The 20,289-nt window shown below is 37.4% G+C and overlaps 2 protein-coding genes and 1 long non-coding RNA gene across 4 annotated transcripts in view; 2 read left to right on the forward strand and 1 right to left on the reverse strand.

Annotated features, from left to right (window-relative positions):
- The window catches only part of LOC137074974 (uncharacterized), a 22,667-nt gene extending 15,704 nt beyond the window's left edge, over positions 1 to 6,963 (reverse strand). Inside the window, exon 1 of the long non-coding RNA XR_010904971.1 lies at positions 6,835 to 6,963. This is a non-coding gene — a long non-coding RNA (uncharacterized lncRNA). The remainder of the gene's footprint in view (positions 1 to 6,834) is intronic.
- On the forward strand, positions 6,866 to 16,513 carry ache (acetylcholinesterase (Yt blood group)). Its single transcript, XM_067443078.1, has 5 exons — positions 6,866 to 7,082; positions 10,706 to 12,184; positions 12,377 to 12,569; positions 12,738 to 12,916; positions 13,806 to 16,513. Exons 2-5 carry the CDS (start codon positions 10,774 to 10,776, stop codon positions 13,925 to 13,927), a joined length of 1,905 nt encoding a protein of 634 aa, XP_067299179.1. The 5' UTR covers positions 6,866 to 7,082; positions 10,706 to 10,773; the 3' UTR covers positions 13,928 to 16,513.
- Positions 16,514 to 17,194: 681 nt separating this feature from the next.
- zgc:92664 (uncharacterized protein LOC436695 homolog) lies at positions 17,195 to 19,432 on the forward strand. Of its 2 annotated transcripts, none has more exons than XM_067451484.1 (5): positions 17,195 to 17,459; positions 17,671 to 17,765; positions 18,380 to 18,567; positions 18,704 to 18,808; positions 18,982 to 19,432. In XM_067451484.1, exons 1-5 carry the CDS (start codon positions 17,439 to 17,441, stop codon positions 19,044 to 19,046), a joined length of 474 nt encoding a protein of 157 aa, XP_067307585.1. In that variant the 5' UTR covers positions 17,195 to 17,438; the 3' UTR covers positions 19,047 to 19,432. The 2 variants fall into 2 exon arrangements, with proteins under 2 accessions (XP_067307585.1, XP_067307577.1); XM_067451476.1 differs by having other exon boundaries at positions 17,202 to 17,459; positions 18,380 to 18,600.
- Positions 19,433 to 20,289: the final 857 nt, after the last annotated feature.

Below are 20,289 nucleotides of genomic sequence, written 5' to 3' on the forward strand. Positions count from 1 at the left end.
TGTACAAATTGTTAATAAAAAAGGAATGCAATGATTTACAAATCTCATAAACTTATATTTTATTCACAATAGAATATAGACAGCATATCAAATTTTGAAAGTGAGACATTTTGAAATGTCATGCCAAATATTGGCTGTTTTGAATTTCATGAGAGCTACACATTCCAGAAAAGTTGGGAAAGGTAGCAATAAGAAGCCAGAAAGGTTAAATGTACATATAAGGAACAGCTGGAGGACCCATTTGTAACTTATTAGGTCAATTGGCAACATGGTCTAATGGGCTTTTTTGTAGGTATTGGGCGGTTACACAGGAGTGCCGAATTTCATACTTGTATGTGAAACGCAGAGCAAACGGCGCTTAATTGAAATTTTGTAGGTGGCGCTATTGAGCTATTTTGTCACGCCTTATTCTGAAACCCATATCAGGCGTAAATGTTCACCAATTGTGACGCGTGTGCAGAGTTTCATGAGTTTTTGAGCATGTTTAGGCCCTCAAAAATGTGAATGATAAGCCAAGCAATTATAAGGTCCTCACACCATCGGTGCTCTGGCCCTAATTAGTAAGTAAGCCACAGAACTGACAGTAACATTCAAGCCGCTCTTCCATTTTACAGTGGCATACATGCGTTTCCACTCTTTGGCCTGCTGGAGGAGCAGTTTCAAACAGACACACTGTGTACAGATAAAGAGCAAAGAAAAGAATGTTGGCAAAACTGGGACAATTCTGCATATCATCTTTTTAAGTTACTCTGTGTGATTTTTATTCCACTTGGAGCATGACTAAGCGTGTATGCCTGCTGCCATCTTATCATCATTACCGTCATCATCATTATAGTAATGATAATCATTATGCTTAAGAATGGATTCAGTTCAGCCAATTTCTTTAATGACTTCCATATACGTTTGAGAAACATATGTTTCTTATTGATGCATATATTTTATTTTTTATTTTTGACTAAACGTCATCTACATAATGGGGTAACTATTTTGATATATTTACAAAAATAAGCAGCATTTTGTCTTCAAATTGCTGAAATTAAAAGCAGTGAATTATGAGGCCAGAATTATTAGGGGTACAACAAGAGAGGGAGAGAGAGATGAATGTGTCCATGCAATCACCAGTAGGCCAGCAATTAGATAATAGGTTGAGCTCAGCAAACAGATGCTTTTAACTGCCCTTATTGATTGCTCTGACAAGGCGCTTTTTTTCTATCCGCCATCTCTCTGCGTTTTTCTGTCTGCTTGTCTGCAGTTTTTCTCACTCTCTACTTGGCTTGAAAATACATGGATGCCATGGCTGGTGCTGATTTGGCAGGAATCACAGAATGCAGAACCAACAAAGTGGAAGATGGATTTATACTGTATTAGCATTTCAAATGGTGCACTATAATTTTCCAATCAAACACTATTATGCTCTAGGGAAGAATACACTAATAGCAATAGGACATAGACACTCTTTTACCATACATTTTCAATAATAAAATGTAGTCAACACATTTATTTCAAAAATGAATATTCTACACGGTTGGCAGGAATGTGCTGTGTCAGCCATGGTGTCTCCCACCCTTTAACAAGTCACAATGTTAAGAGTATACACTAATGTCAGTAGAGATGGCTTGATGGACCAACTGACTTAATTAAATATGTTCACAGAATAGATCAATTCAAAGCTTCATCACCTGTATAGGCTCTTCGGTAAAAGGCAAGTATTAATTTGACTACTTTTTTGCCTTTTCTGTGCTGATGTCCCCACTCTTATTTCTAGCTAAAAGCATCATACTACATCAAAATATGCAATAAAAATGCGAGTGATGGGCATGGCGTGTAGAAATTCAAGTACGTCAATTCTGTGATAATTTGCAGAGTTTCTGCTGACCCCTACAAAAAAGATATGTATCCAAAGCCCCTTTCAAACTGCACGTCGGACCCGCAATATTCCCGGAACATTGCCGGGTCGCCTTCTGTGTGAAAGCAACCACGTCCCAGGATTGATTACCGAATTCGACCCGGGTCGGGGACCTAGTAATATTGCGGTATTCGACCCGGGATGAGCGCTGTGTGAACAAAAGCCGAAACTAATGCCGCAACGTGTACGTAGTTATCGTGCGACTCATAGAGCTTGTTTTTTCAATAATACAACCCTGCAGTGCCAGAAGAGCTCGTCGGTGTTTTAAACGCAGAGAGTGTTCGTATACAAAAGAAACTAAAATTAAACAAGCAGAAATGTGTACAAACTGGACACAAGTCGAGACCACGGAGCTCCTTAGTATCCGCGCTGAAGCGGAGATCGCTTGCCATTATACGTCACATCAGGATGTCACGTGTCAACTCGACCCGGGACCGTTACGGGTTGTGTGTGAAAGCGCACATATTACAGCATTTCGCTGGCAGTGAGAAGGGGCCAAATCTAGTGGCCCGGGAACAAATGCTGGGTCGCATTATCCGTGTATTTGACGGAATCGAAGTGTGAAAGGGGCTCAAGTGTGCTTTTGATATAGGCCTACTTTTTTTAGGCCTAAGTCACGTGATTTCAGCCGTTTGGAGGTTTGACACTCAATCTCAATCATAAATTGATATGCTGATTAATTAAAGGGTTAGTTCACCCAAAAATGAAATGTATATATATGTATATAATAATGACTCACCCTAATGTCGTTCCACACCCGTTAGACCTCCGTTCATCTTCGGAACACATTAAAGAGGTACTTTAGCGCTGGGAAGATGAATCTGTATGTAAACTGGGTCATTAATGTAGTATAAATGTGAAATTATTTTTGAATTTGGTCCTTTCTAGACTGAGAAAAGACAGAAAATGTGTTTTTGTCTCATGGGAATGAAAGACTACAATTGCCAGAATGCTTCGCTGCCCTGTGAGGCCACTCCCAAAGCCACTGCTACTAATTCACTTTTACTTTCCCACCACCGTGTTCATCTTCATAAAATCAGTTCAGTTAGAGAACAGACACTACAATTAAAAACCCTACGTGTTTGTTCAATAATATATTGTGATTTAGCCGTTAAGGAAGTGTCAGCACCCACGCAGCAGGAGTTTTACACGCAGCGATGAGCTGAATGAGCTCTGGTGATGAGAGAGCTGAGGTAAATGCGTCCACGCTCGCGGCAGTAGTTTTCAGGGTGTCTTCAGTCTGGTGCGTATTCAGTTCATGCCTTTGGAAGATTAACTTTCATAGGAATTAACTTGAGAAGATAAAATACTCACTTTTCTCCACCGGCCGCACCATTTCCATTAATGCCTGCAGCTGGGAGCTGAGCTGTGAGTGCGACCCATCCCCCATGTGCGAGTTGAAAACATGCGTAAATAGCTCCCTCTGCTGGCTGGAGTCTTTAGTATCTGGCCAAGCATTTTACCGATGACACAAATTGACACCGGAGTAATTTTTCCAGAAATAAAATGCATAAATCTCTCGTCTCAGGGGGATATGAGAGGGGGGGAGCACGATCATTCGAATATACTCCAGGGTTTCTTCTGATAGAAAGCCATATGCTAATCGCTGAAGTAACCTTTTAAGATATTTTATATTAAGCCTGAGAGCATATGCAAGTGTGTGCATAGCCTACTATACTGTCCATGTCCAGAAAGGGAATAAAAACATCATCAAAGTAGTCCATATGTGACATCAGTTAGTTAATTAGAATCTCATGAAGCATCGAAAATTATCTCAAAAACTACGACTTGATTCAGCATTGTCTTCTCTTCTGTGTTTGTTTTCAATCCTCAAATAAAGATTCAAAGAGTTATGAATCAGTGAATCAATTCATGAAACATGACTCAATATGCTGATTCATAACCGTTCGAATCTTTATTTGAGGTTTGAAAACAAACAGGGAAGAGAAGACAATGCTGAATTAAGTTGTACTTTCTTTATGTAAAGAAAGTCGTAAAAAAATCTTTACGGGTCTGGAACAGCATGAGGGTGAGTAATTAATGGCAGAATTTTCATTTCTGGGTGAAATAACCCTTTCATTTCTTTTTGACTGAAGAAAGAAAGACATGAACATCTTGTATGAGATGGGGGTGAGTAAATGATTGATACAATTTTCATTTTGGCTACTTGACTTATACTGACAGAAAAGTCTAAGTATAGCCTATCATTTGATCGATAAAGTCTTGAAAGTATAATTAAGTATTCTAAGTATACTATACTTTTTGTATAGTTTTGATCAAAAGTTTAGAACAAAAGTTTTGATCATCATTCTAAATCCGATCCGGACGTAGTCTTTGACAAAAATGCGATTTTCTCAACTTTTTGTTTAAAATGTTGCTTTTTTTAACGAAACACCCACATTTAAGTGTTGATAAAAAAGGATGCATGAAGCTAGAATACAATGGAAAGAATTATATATATATATATATATATATATATATATATATATATATATATATATATATATATATATATATATATATATATATATATATATATATATATATATATATATAGCAATATAGTATGCAAAAATAATATAGAAAGTAAACTGATGTTAAATATAGATGTTATGTTCACTTAATAAAAACTTAAGGTAACATTTAGAATAACAGTCATTAGTTAACATTAGTTAATGTATTAACTAACACATTTATTTGTTCATCTTTGTTAACGTTAGTTAATAAAAATACAGCTGTTTATGGTTTGTTCATGTTAGTTCACAGTGCACTGACTAATGTTAACAAGATTTTAATAATGTATTAATAAATGTTGAAATTAACATTAACAAATATAAATAAATGCTCTATAAGTGCAGTTCATTATTAGTTCATGTAACCTAATGTAGTTAAGTAATGTTAACCAATGACCATTATTCTAAAGTGTTACTGTAAGTTTTTACAAGTATACTTGTGTGTCTTCTAAACTAGTAGTTTACTGAGAGTATACTTCAAAGTGTACTTTCATAAACAAAACTAAACAAAACAAAAACGCTATAAATGTGCAGCATAGGCCTACCTTTAAGTTCACTTGTAGTATAGTTGCAGTACAAATGAAAAGGTTGGTTGTAAACTAGCTGTGTACTCAATGCTTACTAATGTTACATTTAAAGTAGGTGAGATCGGGGAGGGTTAGAACATGGGTTCAGTTTGTAACACTGTAAGTTTGACAGGTCAGACAAGAGGTGTGATAATGTCTTTAATATAATGCAGTCCTATCTTCTTTTAGAGCTCACAGGAGAAATTGCATGTGACTGTGAGCAAAAATAAAAACTTGTAGATTTTAATGACCAAAAAAAGTGATTTTCAGGTAAGAAAGTAACCATTTTCATCACAATTATTTTTTTCCTAGCAATCATTGAACTGTAGGTATAATTATTCAACTTACATGACCTGAAGTAGCTATTTCTATATACCTTGATGCTTTGTATTTATGCTAACTTCAAACCCACATGCTAAAACAGTTATGGCTTTTAGGGGTGGGGTGTCCAGTTATCAACGTTAAGCAAAGTCATGTGAGTTTGTTGTTGTGTATTGAGGGACTTCTTAATGTTTTCATCATAGTTTATGCACATGTCTTCTTACCAGATAAATATGATCTACCTCAATTTAACTCAAGATTTCTATGCACAATATTAGAATTTATGCGCATCTTTATGTTTCCATCCAGCGTTTTTTATGCAATATATCAAAATTCACATAAAAATAGGTGGATCATGTAAACATAGCTAGTTACTGAACCCTTATGTGACAGGAAAACACACACACACAAAACACATCAATTGTTTTGCCAATTTCAAATGATAAAAAATACAATATTGTATTAAAATGTGAGACATCTAGCATAAACAACCACTGAGTTACTGATGCTCAAACAAAAAGTGTTACAACCATCCCTGGTCTCCCCTATACTTAAAAGTATGCTTATACTCTAAAAAGTGGGTCAATTTAGTCCCATTGAAACAGTACACTTCAAATTCACGATTCTAGTATGTTGATATTAGTATACTTACTACATAAAGTTAACACTTAAAATATACTTGATTTTTACTTAAGTAAACTTAATTATACTTGAAGTTCATTTTATTATGTTTCGTAAGGGGAGTTATGTGGGAGCAGATTCTGTTTGGGCCAGGTCATTAGCAAAACTGAGGAGGGATAAAGGGATGTGGAAAATAACTGTAGTGTATTTTTATCTTAACACCATCAAGGTAGATGATAATAGATTTTGCATGACACATTTTCCTCTGCCTCCTTTATCAGTAATAGAAATGCCTATGGTATGTCCTCACAAGCTGTAAACCTGGACTCTTAACAACCTTTTAAATTGAAATATAGCTCCACACTCACTCTAATGCTATTCTCTTCCATGATTTTTTGCTATTGCATGATAAGCTAGTGTCATCAAGGCAGGACAATAACCTGAGGAAGATTGGATCAGCACTGTAATTTGACCCAGTGAATGATACATAAGCTATCATGGCATTAAAAGAGCTATATGCATATCTTTTCATAATGCCATGATAGCAAATGCATATGCATGCAACTGATCCTTCATTGTTACGTGCAGTATGTTGAGATTTTTTGGAATTTTAGTGTTGTACATTTTTTTTAGTATCCATTTTGAATATATCCTAACCGAAAATACGCCATGTGTTTTGTATTGCACACTGTGCATTCATTTACACAGCGATACAAAACAAGAAATACAGTGGACCTGACAAGTGCACTTAATGCTGATGCCTGTGCAAACGACGTACCATACATAGGCACTTTAGAACTGGATGGTTGAAAGCGAACACTGGTGCATCGTCTCGCGAGAACTCCGTTTTTTTTGTTGTTGTGTTTTTTTTACTCGATTATGCTTATTATATAGAGTCTCCCCCTACCGTCAAAGCAGTGCAGTGCGACTCTTCTTCTAGTTCCGTCAGAGGCTTGATCCAGCGTTAAAATCAGACAGGCGACACTGTAATTCACTCCCTTCACGCTACCCCATAGCCCAGTTGTCCTGCTTTTGCTCGTCGCCCTACGGCAAGCAACAATTCTGGCTTTTCTTCATTCAAGGACAGGCAGAGGAGGGGAAGAGCCCAGGGGAAAGGCGCTGAAGCAAAGCCGGTTTGTGAACTGGAATCACCAGGTAGCCTACTATAATTTAGTCATCTTTGCGGCTTCTGTAAGATTTTACTCGGGCACTTCATATGTTCAGCTGACTAGTCCAACAGGCTACATTGTGGAGGCTACAAATAATACCATTTACAGAAGATGAGATCAGAATTTGGTGTCAGTGTTCTAGCTACTCTTCGGCATATTTGCATTTCTATGTTACATTTATAACCGAAGGGGCAGTTTACATTATTATTTACTGTATTGTTTATATTATATCATTATTGTTGTAGGCTACACGAATACTGATCGGCTTCTTAATAAGACTGTTTTACGGCGTTGATTATTTTGTGTCATTTTGCAGGCCAAACCGATTATTGTTGCATAATTGTTGTACGAAGCACTGACTTTAATTTCTGTTTTACAGTCTGCTAAATACTGGTAATGCCAGCAACAACAACAAAAAAACATCTGCCGCTAAAATCTTGCGCATTGCGAAAAAATATTTCTAAACAAGCAAGCAAAACGAAAAACATTGTGAGTATTGGCCCGTTAATGGTCATATTTGTGGCGCTAAAGACTGGATGTAATTAGACGTGCTAGAGAAATACAGTGGCGCACGCGCACTCGGAGGCCCTGATATTAAGTCTTGTTTACCTTCAGCACCTGTCTGCTTGTAACCTTCCCGTCTCCTTTGGTTTTTTATCGCTTCATTAGAGCGTCAACCGATCACTCGTTTGCTTTAAATCCTTCTGGTACGTAACGCTCAATTTACGTGCGTGTCTGTGATTTCTGTTTAATTGAAGTTAGCCGCAAAGCACGGTGATTTGAATTATAAAATGCTGTCTGATTTTTCCCTCATATAGTTTTACGTTGAGGTTATATGAATAACTTTTGTACTTATTTTAATGACTTTACTGCTATGCTGGACATCTCCATGCACCCATGTCTTAATATTTGATAAATAATATTGCTCACCCAAATTGTAGATTTAGCTTTTTTAATAGAGTATCACAATTATGTGAACACGGGGATGGGTTTAAAATATTGGGTGTTACCATTACCATTGTGTACATTGCAGTTTAATAAATATTTCCTTTTTCTAATTAAAATTAAAATCTATTTTTTATTGGGTTTTTCTGTATGTGTCCTCTATATCACTTTCAATCTTTTTAGTCTTCTATTGTTTAACAACCCTTTAACAATCAAAAGCCAAGTTGTGATGACATCATCTACCAGACAGTGAAGTTACATTTTCCTAAAAAAAATTGTTATAAATATCAAAATTAAATAACTGGTGACATCTTTGTGTAAACTAACTCAAATCCCTTACTGATAAATGTTTTAACTGTACCTTTTTTTCTATGCTCAATTGCAACAAACCCTTAATCAGAAACCCTTATAGCGACATTTGCAATATTATTGAGGGTTTTCTTGACTTGGCCAAAGCACATTTCTGAAAGTCTGATACCTACAAACACAGGCATACTGATTTAAGTTAGATAGCTCAAAATATACTGCATAACAAGAATGACCCACTTGGTCTCACGATTACGTAGACTTCTGACTCAGATGTTGATGCAGTTATGATAAGCTTTTAAACTTCAGAAGCTGTGCTCCGCTGGGAAAAGTTAATTATAGTCGTACAACTGCCTCAGAGAAGGGCAATTAGCGTTAATATTCAATTTTAGCATGCACACTACCTCATCAACTGGGGGATTGTTTGAAAGCTTAAAATATTGTGGTTGTAATTGTAATATTAGCGTCTCTACAGTTGGCTTCTGGACAGCATGAGAACAAGTGTGTATGTATTGGCACGTGTTTGCTGCTGAGCACTCTCATGAAATATTAGACGGACAGACCATGAAACGGAAAATTCCATCAATCTCAGTGCTGCTCATCAAACTGTCAGTTTTGAAATGTTTTGGCCTGTTGGTCATGTCACACTGTGGGTACCGCGAACTGACAGCACGAATAGAGCACCATTTAGGTTTGCTGGTGGTATTAATTTGGTCATAATCTTTGCTTCCACTGTCAGTGAGATGGAAATTCAGATCAGAATTTACTTTATTCTGTGATCTTACAAAATTGACAGATGACTATTTTTTGAGCATATTAAAAGTTTAATTCACCTCTTCTTTAACACAAAGTAAGCAAGTCTTAGCTATTGTGAAAATTTTGAAACCAAGTACAGACCGAGTGTACAAATAAGTGAGGATGCTGAGTAGTGCAGGCTCTTAATTTCCATGGCAACAGAGTTCAACCTGAGATAGATTAAGGTTTGCTGGCAGTGATTGTGATGAATGTAAATAAGGAGAAAGGGTCAGATGTGCTTAATGGTTTAGCATTAAAGCTTCCCATTAAATTGAAAAAGACAGACTATCATTCTTCCTTATAAGAAATAATTGTGGAAAGTTAGACAGAGAAAGAGAGAGCTGTGTTTAATGACATGATGGTGTGCATAACAACGTGTAATCCCAAGCTGAAAGCAAACCCCCCTGTGAACTTCATACATGGATTCCAGGATCTAATTTGAGTCCCGGCCGCCTCACCCCCGTCTATCTGCGATCCCCACTTATAGCTACCCTTGCCCCCCATTTCCGGCAAGCAGCTGTCGTTTAAGATATTAATAAATCCATTGAGACGCTGTGACTGATGAATTGCATTGCAGTCCCCTCATGCCTCTTTTCACTATTGATTCCAATATAATCTTTCTTGTTATTTTAAGATCGGTTTCTCTGAAACGGACAATAAATTATGTAATGAGCAATCCAGTTTAATGCATTCCTTATTAAGATATCTTTTATCCTAATAATCCATGGATGGTGCATTTGAAAGCCTATATTTCATTCTTCTGCAGAATACAAAGGACAATATTTGTAGGAATGTTCCAAATGTTTTTCCATACAATGAAAGTTGTTTTGGAAAAAATAAACATTTTCCAAAAAAAATTGGGGTTTTTTGGGTTACGCAGAAAAAAGAAAATCGCTTGTTAACAACATCAGGGTGAGTGAATGATGATTTTTGTGCAAACTGTCTCTTTAATTGTTTAAAGGTTGGGTTTCTAGGTTCACTTACAATAAGTGATGCTTTGTGGAGCATGCATGTAAAAGAGAAAGAGTTGGATAGACAGAGAGGCAGATGAACTGATAGAGAGAAGTAACACCCTCAAAATAGAACCCCACACAGGCAAAGGAGGCAGGGGGAACAGAAATAGCCTTGTTTAAACAGTCACTCACACAGCTGCAATCAAATTCATGTGCTCCTATCCCTAACTGTGACCCCCAAACTAATCCAGTCAGCATAGCAACCAGGCAGCAGGCAACATGTAAAACATAAACAATCATCTCACAGGTGTGTTTGTAGGTCCTAGAAAGTGAGCATGAAACCTTACTAGAGCAGACTCTGAATTTCTCTATGTATCAGTCCCTTTTTGGTCAGTCGCACTGTTTTAGCCCGTTTGGCCTGGAAACTCCTGTCAATTTTATGTCAATTAACAATCGGCTTTGAGCATGCGCATTTGAAATGTACATTGAACTTACTCTAAGCGAGCTTGTGTTTCTGGGTCTTCTGCATTCACATGCATGGAATGAAATGGAATGGATCACAAATTTATTTTGTTGCCTCAGTCTTATAACTTTGGTCTTTCATTCACAGGTCATACAGACTTTGGCTCAGAACAGTAAGATCACAGTAGTTTCCCCATCCAACAAAAGAAAATCACCATGAAGACCTCAGACATTTTCCTTTTGCCTGCTGTGCTCCTCATGTTCCTCATCAACAGCTGTCTTGCACAGAGTGAATCTGACCTCGTAGTAGCAACAAGGTTGGGCCGTGTGCAGGGTGTACGCTTGCCTGTTCCAGATCGGAGTCATGTGATCGCTTTCTTGGGCATCCCATACGCTGAACCTCCACTGGGGAAGAGGCGTTTCAAGAAAGCAGAGCCCAAAAAGCCCTGGAATGGTGTCTTTGAGGCTAGAGACTACCCTAATGCCTGCTATCAGTTTGTAGACACCTCTTACCCAGGCTTTCCAGGTATCGAGATGTGGAACCCTAACAGAATGATGAGTGAGGACTGCCTGTACCTTAATGTGTGGGTACCTCCTACCCCTAGGCCACAGAACCTCACAGTAATGGTCTGGATATACGGTGGTGGCTTCTATAGTGGCTCATCCTCTCTTGATGTCTATGATGGCCGGTACTTGGCATACTCTGAAAAGGTAGTGGTTGTGTCAATGAACTATCGTGTTGGAGCTTTTGGATTCCTTGCCCTCAATGGCTCATCAGAAGCACCAGGAAATGTGGGTCTCCTTGACCAGAGGATGGCCCTCCAATGGGTCCAAGAAAACATCCACTTCTTCGGCGGTAACCCAAAACAGGTCACCATTTTTGGAGAAAGTGCTGGGGGAGCATCAGTTGGCATGCATGTTCTGTCACCAGATAGCCGCCCATTCTTCACACGTGCCATAATGCAGAGTGGTGTTCCTAATACCCCCTGGGCTACCGTTAGCTTTGATGAGGCCCGTCGGAGAGCCACCTTGTTAGGTAAACTCGTTGGCTGCAGCGAGGGTAACGATACGGAGCTGGTTGACTGCCTGAGGAACAAACATCCACAGGAACTCATTGATCAGGAGTGGCAAGTGCTCCCCTATAGCAGCTTGTTCCGCTTTTCCTTTGTCCCTGTCATAGATGGGGTTTTTCTTCCCGACACCCCAGATGCCATGCTTAGCTCAGGAAACTTTAAATACACTCAGATCATGTTGGGTGTAAATCAGGATGAGGGATCTTACTTCTTGCTTTACGGTGCACCTGGATTCAGTAAAGACAATGAGAGTTTGATATCTCGAGAAGAATTCCTTGAAGGTGTGAAGATGGGCGTTCCTCATGCTAATGAGATTGGCTTGGATGCAGTTATCCTTCAGTACACTGACTGGATGGATGAGAACAACCCCCAAAAGAATCGAGATGCCATGGACGATATTGTAGGAGATCAAAATGTCATCTGTCCTCTGCAGCACTTTGCAAAGTCTTATGCCCAGCACACTGGCCTCCACAGCCAGCCGGGAGCCCCAGCTCCAGGGACACCAGGCTGGGGAAACTCAGGATCAACAGGCTACAACAGTGGCAACTCACATGGTAAGGTCATAATAGTGGTAAAGAATAGCAGTGTAAAGCACAGTGGAGTGAAGCGTCAGCAGTTAATAAACTTAATGTGTCCTTGCCAACAGATGTCAGTATAAAATCCAAGTCTGATGGGATGTATTTTTTTAATTTGAAATTGTGCAATACCATTTTTTCTAGATTTATACCCCTCCTTTTTGTCTTTAGGTGCGGTGTACCTTTATCTGTTTGACCATCGAGCCTCAAACCTGGCCTGGCCTGAGTGGATGGGCGTAATCCATGGTTATGAGATTGAGTTTGTGTTTGGCCTGCCATTAGAAAAACGACTCAATTACACAGCAGAGGAAGAGAAACTCAGCCGACGAATTATGAGATACTGGGCCAACTTCGCTCGCACTGGGTAAGAGGTGGCAATATAGAAAAGAGTCAATGAAAGCTACGGTGCCCATTAAAAGATTTGTCATCATGCTTTTTCAAAAAAGGTTAGATTTAACTTATAGTTGTGGAATGTTTTGTATCGTTACCTGGAAGGTTAACTCCCTACCCTCTTATTTCTGTCTTCATGAAGAAATCCCAACATTAACACAGATGGCACCATAGACAGTCGGAGGCGGTGGCCTCAATTTACAGCTACTGAGCAAAAGCATGTGGGCTTGAACACAGAGCCACTGAAGGTGCACAAGGGTCTAAGAACACAGGTTTGTGCTCTATGGAATCGTTTCCTGCCTCGCCTGCTTAACATCACAGGTAACAAACCCATCCAGAATATTCCTCTGTCATACATTATCTTATATCTATTAACATGGACATAGAGGAACTACAGAGATACTGTAGGTCATTTTCCTAAAGTTTAGTTTGAAGATGAGAAACTGCAGGCTTGTGTTTTATGGAACGGGTCAGTGTAATTTATTGTTGTTTAAAAGAGGAAGTCTACATAACATTAAGATTAAATCATCTTGCAAAAGGAAATGTATTAGGTTAACTTTTCTATCTAATTTAACTCTCTCTCTTACTTAGGTTTATTAACATATTTGAAGTCTGACAACAAACAAAAAGTAAACCGTGAGAATATGTGTGTAAATTTCTTGTTTTCAGGAGTATATATTTTGTTTGTATTATTATTATTATTATTTGGTTTTTGTACTTTTGCTTCTATGGGCATGAATAGTTGGAAAGAACAAAGTACAGCCATGATATAAACTATCCACTTTATTTCTCAAGGAAATGCCTTGTCTGTTAGTGTATCTGTTGTGCTCAGAATCTAAACAAACGTCCTGTGCCAACTATAACACTGGAAGTGAACCAGAATGTAAAGCAATTAAACACTTGCTCTTTTGGGTGGGGGCAGGAAGGATTGTGCAGGCCGCACACGTAATGTAGGAGCGACATAAATGATAAATTCTCCTGTGGGGGCCGTTGCCAAATTGTCTGTTAAATGGATGGGACCTTTATAGTGACGTGTTACTGCAGAGTAGTTTAGTAGTAATGGATTTCTTCATCTTTACAGCTCTCTGTACAGAAATGTTCCTCTTTTCTGCTATTCTAAAAATAATCCTTGCCTCAACTTTTTTCTCTCGCCTTCCTCTCAAAGCTCATGCTGTTGTTTTCCTTATTTATTTTCATATGTCTTACCCAGACAACATTGATGATGTTGAGCGACAGTGGAAAGTGGAGTTCCATCGCTGGAGCTCTTACATGATGCACTGGAAGAGCCAGTTCGACCATTACAGCAAGCAGGAGCGCTGCACAGATCTCTAGATAAATTTGTTGGAAATTTAAGAAAGTGCAGATCACAGAAAGGAAAAACTGATGACCATAACCCTTAATAGTCTCTTATCGGAACAGCAAAGGTTGCCAAAGCTTTTTCGTTGATTACAGTGTCAGAGTAGGCATGAGAATGAATTTGTGAGTGTTGCACTTTAGTGCAGAGTTGTTTCTTCCTGTGTAAAATATAATGTGGGAGAAAAAAATAAAAAAATAATAATATATATATATGGAGGTGAATTCAAGCTGCTATTCAAGAGATTATCAGGTGATATGGTCATCAAATGTATGTATCAGAAAAAAAATGTTTTAGTAATATTACCTCTGAACAGTGAGCGTGCATGTCCGTTCCATTGGAACCTAGAAACCCTCATTTACACTGGTCCTCAGGATCCCACTTTTTTAAATAATTTTCTTGTTTTTATCCTGTGTTCTTATTGGCTTGAATTGTATTGGCTGATTCACCACACTGTATCTACTACATCTACTCAGTATTTCATGTGCTACTTTATCCGTTGTCGTGTGAACTTGTCTCCTGTCTCTGCTTTCTGTTTGTGGTCCAACTCAATATACTAATACTTCATGCAGAAATCAGGAGCCATTTAATTTTGTGTATGTTGTCTAACTGTACTGAACTGTTTCTGTGTGGGCGAGTCTGTGTGTGTTAATGTACTAATATTTAGAAGTCTATTTTTATTTCGATTGCTACTTGCATTGCATGTGTTCTAGTGCCCACAGCATGACTCTTCTTGTGTGTATGTGTATGTATGAGAGAGAAAGTCTCTGTTTACCATATACCAACTACATTGGTCAGTATTTATGTCTGTATGTGGAATACCACTCGTGTATTTCACCTCTTCTTATTTCACATTTCATACGGGCATTGTATGTTTGAGTGTTTTATTTTAGATGGCGTAATAGGGCTTGGCGAGTTCGACTAATGTTGTCTGTGTGCCAAAGGGTCAATATAATTTTTTTTTTCCCTTTGCTGTCTCCCTCTCTCGATGAGAAAGGCTTCTCATTACGATAATGGGAGGGAGAGTAATTTACTTAGTGCTCATTTGAAATGACAGCCCGCAGTGTCAGCCATCTTAACTCTGGCCCTTTTGATGCAGTGGGAGGATGATGAAGGAAAACACAGGCAAAGGGAAGCTGTAAGGAAAAACAAGAACCCAGGGTTACAAAATCCACTCCTGACATGTTCTATATTTATTGTAATATTTGGTGTATTTTTTATTTAAGTAAATTATTTGCATGATTGCATCGAGTATCAAAAGAAGTAAATGTTTTAGTTAGCTTAAATAAGAGCAAATGTTTTATTTTTTGTGTATTTATTAAGAGTGTGAAATTGCATACATATATTTGCATTTTGCCTGTGAATTTGGATCAAACATTATTTTGTATTTCACTGTGTGAATGTATCACAGTCAATCATTCTATCATAATATACACTGTCATATACATGTGAATGCTTATCTCTGTCCGTCTCATTGACTTCCTGTCAGTCTGTTTTTACTAAATCTTGAGTCTATGTCTAGTGCCATTCATCTAGGATTTTCTTAACACTGTGGAAGGGATCTGACTGAGTGCTGTGATGAGACAGCAGGTCTTCCAGCACACAAAAATGATAGGTTGACATAAAGCATTTAACCTCTAAATCTGAATGGAATAATGTAGATTAGTTTTAAACAATGTCATTTAAAATGAAAATTGTTGTACTAGCTATAAAATGTCATGCCGGTATGGTACGATTATGTGTGTTTGTTTATGGGTCTAAATGACAGCTGCTCTTTCCCACCTATCTCTTCCACTCCATGAAATCCCCCTGCGCATGCCTTAGACCCCTCCTCCTCTGTATTATGTGCTTTAAAAATGGACTGTTATCCACTCTGACAATATTAGTGCTGATGTCTGTTAATAATATCACACATGTATAGCTATAAAAAATTATAATAATCCAGAGATAGATATTAATGTGAGCAATAACAAAATACACCTAAAATGGAATATTTATTTGAATGCTTTGATACGGTGGTCATGAAATGACAGCAATGATCACAAGTATTGTAACTAATCTTCAAAGCAATATTGAGTACAATATGCTGTCTTGCAAATATTTTTCTTCAGTTTTTAATTGTTATTGTTTGTTTATTTTGCATCCACTTGGCTTTAAATTTTTCCTAATGTCGTATTATTAAGCAAATTGGTGGTCACAAGTTGCCACTGAGGATGCCTTCCTCTTAATTTCATCACAAAAAGAAAGTTATCTATAAATATTATATTGTAAATCCATATTATTTTACGCCAAATATATGTAGAATATTGCACATAGCTGAGCAAGCATATGTTCTGCATTTGTTGCACTTTGACCACACACACACACACACAAATATAATAGAAATCGCTGTTATTGTTTTTTATTACTTATTTATTCATTTGGTCCAGATATTCGTACCAAACATGTATAGTGACAGCATCGTGCAAATCCTCCGCATGACGTTATGTCATATCCGCCGTCTTTGGGCACCATATCAGAAGCTTTCCAGCGCAACCACAATAAACAGTTATTGACTAAAGGAATACTGCTTGTCTGTGTGGTTCTTCTCTACACCTGAACATGAATTCTAGACTAGTAGTATACTGTTTTGTGCACCAGAGGGCAGCATACGCAAGATTATACATACGGGCCGAGAAAACCTGACTCTTATTATTAAACGTAGTAATTGTATTGGCAACATAAAATATATTTGCATTTTGTAATATAGTGTATCAATTGTGTCATTTTTAAAGTCCTTAAAAATACCCCATGTTTTGTAAGCCTTTGTAGCACAACATACAAAAATAAAAATAATACATTTGTTTTAAGTGCAAAATGTTTAAAAAAGCAGCAACGGTTTGACACAACCACCATATTTCCGCCATAATACTTGACAAGTTTTTGTATAAATATAGAAAATAGGGCTGAATCCGAAATCGCCCACTATACCGTCACACCAAACATTATTTGGGGGGACAACAATTTGTAGTGGTGTCTAAAACCATAGTGGTCTGTTAACAGCCGACGTACACTCATAGGCTTTAATAGTATCGTATTAGTGTACTAACGTAGGGAATAATGATTGAGGGTTTATTGGGGCGATTTCGGATTCAACCTAGGTCTATTTTAGTTGTAGGCCTATGTATTAAGTGTGCATTCCAAAATAGCGAAATAATTGCGCAGCTCGAACGCAGCTTTGAATGTCTTGAATAAATCTCTGGTGTTGACCAATAACAACCGAAGTCTGTAATTTAGACCAATAAGCACCATTGAATTACAGTGTCATATTTATGGCGCACTTATGCTACCCGTTTAGTTTAAAAATGCTTTTGTTATTGTTTCATCGTAATGTAGTCAGTTGAAGAATAAATATCATAGTCGTTTATGCAAGTCATTGATACCCAAGTTAGCTTACTTAGCTTTCTCCGAACATTTCTTAACCGCAGTCCTCAGTTGTAAATCAAAACAATGACTTCAGCCTCTACCAAGGTAAATGTTTATAAATATTGCACCTAAAGAAAGATTAAACGTTCGTTTTGATAGTGTACGTCCATGTTAAATGCCTCTCCGTATTAGACGCGTTTCTTGTTTTGTTGATGAAGCTATGATTGGCTAGCATGCTAACTAATCTCAGTTTTCAAAACATACAAGTTTTCAGAAACATTCGGCACAGTTTTTATGTCTTGCTTTATGCATTTAGGTTGGTGAGATATTTTCTGCAGCTGGGGCTGCTTTCACAAAACTGGGAGAGCTAACCATGCAGCTGCATCCAGTGGCCGATATTAGTCCAGCAGGGTGAGACACTCTCTTTCTACCGTACCGTTAGAATATATACACTCTATTAGGCGTTTGGTATATTCACATTTATTTAGAAAACGTGTACTTTGTGTAATGGGTATGGTCCGTACATAGAAAAACATTTACATCTTGTGGCTTTGTTTATTGTGAATTTCCCAAGAATCCCTCAAAAGTTGACAAACCTCCTCGTCTGCTTTTTAATTTTTTATCCCATTTAGTTTGTACTTGCAATGGTTCCAAGATGTCATGGACAAAATAAAGTATTGTTTGTTTTCAATGATATTATGGGTGTTGCAACTTCTATTTCTGTTTACTGGCTGAGCTAGGTGGATACACACTTAAACATACAAAAGTGTAATGTAAATGTAAAGACACCAGTCTCACTGTTTTGGTTTGCATTGCTTGTTATGTTTTACTATGGGTTAGAATCTATAAAATCTCAAGTCCAGGTGAATTTTTCATCTGCAGTCAACATTTTCTTTAAATCTAGAGAATTGCTTCCTCTGAAATTCAATAAACGCCAAATAAGATTCTGATATTTGTGTGTTTGTAAGCCATACAGTTCATTGTGTAGTTTGTCAGTAATTAATTAGACATTTCCTAAACATAAGGGCACAAGTCAAGACAACTGTCAAGAGGAAGCTTTATGAAGATGGTGGTATTCCTTTATCCGCTGATTCACCAAAGAAGAGTACAAAAAAGGTGCCAATTTCTATGGCTCCCCCAGCCCCACCTAAAGTCATTGCTGTGCCAACATCTCAAGTTGTGGTGACCACAGGTTTACAGCGCCCAACCGCAGGTACATCCACCATTAAGCCATCAAAAACGGCAGGTGAGCATTCATTAATGCACTCACTTGTGTTGCGCTTAATTTTTACACTTGCAATTTGAATATAATAAAATATAACTAATGCATTCTTAATTTTTTTCCTCAGAAGTCACTCTGAGTGCACTGAATGATTCGGATGCTAACAGCGATCTGGTAGATATTGAGGGGTTGGGTGATAGTTCCACATCTAAAAAGCTAAATTTTGATCAAGGTAAGAGACCATTTCTAAATATTTTTTCCTCCAAATTTTATTCAAAATGAATTTGTCTCAGGTATATATTTAAATTAATTAAATTGTGTTATTCAAGGTTTTTACACTGTCTGTTAAATTTCCTTTGTTCTCAGTCCTTAAGTATCAGTCCTGTATTTACTTTTTCACTGCAGATAGTCTAAATCTCGACTCCAGTCTCATCATGAATTCCAGTGACTTGCCGTTGTTATCCCGCTGAAATCTTCTGCATCATACTATCAGGAAAATGAACTAATCATTTCACTTCCATAAGGGATCAAGAAACTTGAATTTTTTTAATGTGGTGAAAGGTTCCTTTTTTCCAGTAAAAGACTCATTTCAAAGATAATAGTGGTTAAGCATATTTTATTAATGTAGAACGCAGTTTTGAAAGATGCTACCAAATATTGCTGAATACATATTACTGTTCTGGGCCCAAAACACCACATTTTAAGTTACTGTAAAGTCATTATGATGTAAATATATTTTTTAAACATTTTCAATAAAGTATTATGACTAGTCCTTTGTTTTGGGGGGAAAGTGTGGCCAAAATGCATGAAATCAATGCTGATTGTCAAAACTTTGTTTGGTAAACTGTTAAAAATGGTTGTCTTTTTCATGTTTTGCTATGTTATTTTTTTTTCTATTTAAATTTTGCTATTTTGAATGTAATATTATTTTTAAAAAAATCACAAAAAGAAAACAGTGCTTCCAGTCTTCAACCAGGTTTCTGAAATAATTTTAGAGCAGTGGGGCAGTAGGATTTTCTACTACATAAATGAAGCTTTAGCAAGTAGTTTTTTGTTGACTTGTTGAATTCTAACCTAGTGGGTTTATTGATCTGAGCTAATACATCTATGGGCATAGTTCAATAATGTATGCATAATTAGGCTGTTGGCAAATTAGTCATATATTCATAGCCCTACCAATGTTTGTACATTAAGAACAGCTAAATCAATTTAAATCACTGATTCCATATTGAAAAGAGTGTGTAAAATCACAGCAGAATGACACTTTCTTTGTTATTCCTCATTTGTCAGAAGTAACCTCAACAATTGTGGCCAAAGGTGCGACTGATAGGCTCATGAAATCAACCAGCCATGGTGTGGAATCAGATCTGTAACTGAATGGCATTTCTACAAGCAGAATGCTGAAGATGGCACACTTTTACTTTCATCAGTCACAAGCTAAAAAAAACACAAGCAACTTGAATTTTGTGTACTGTAAAAAAAGTGATTTCTTTCAAATAAGGTTTTGTTTGTTGTTTTTTAATTATGTTTTCTTGTAAGACCAAACAATGAAAAGGGCTTTCATTTTAATTATAAGACTGACATGGTAAAATACATACAATAACTCTTTTTGGACAGGTGGCTTCCATATTGCTCCAAATACTGGACAGTCGTTGAGTGTGTCTGTCTGACGGGAGCAGCGCAAACCATACTGGCAACCCAGGGAGAGGGCAG

Source organism: Pseudorasbora parva, chromosome 1 (genome assembly GCF_024679245.1).
Source record: "Pseudorasbora parva isolate DD20220531a chromosome 1, ASM2467924v1, whole genome shotgun sequence".
NCBI classification, from domain to species: domain Eukaryota; kingdom Metazoa; phylum Chordata; class Actinopteri; order Cypriniformes; family Gobionidae; genus Pseudorasbora; species Pseudorasbora parva.

Coding starts and splice junctions, on each gene's coding strand:
- ache (XM_067443078.1), top strand. CDS start 10,774: ATGAAGACCTCAGACATTTTCCTTTTGCCTGCTGTGCTCCTCATGTTC. Junction 12,570..12,737: donor GCCAACTTCGCTCGCACTGG/GTAAGAGGTGGC, acceptor GTCTTCATGAAG/AAATCCCAACATTAACACAG. Junction 12,917..13,805: donor TCGCCTGCTTAACATCACAG/GTAACAAACCCA, acceptor TGTCTTACCCAG/ACAACATTGATGATGTTGAG.
- zgc:92664 (XM_067451476.1), top strand. CDS start 17,439: ATGACTTCAGCCTCTACCAAG. Junction 17,460..17,670: donor TGACTTCAGCCTCTACCAAG/GTAAATGTTTAT, acceptor TTATGCATTTAG/GTTGGTGAGATATTTTCTGC. Junction 18,601..18,703: donor TAAGCCATCAAAAACGGCAG/GTGAGCATTCAT, acceptor TTTTTTCCTCAG/AAGTCACTCTGAGTGCACTG.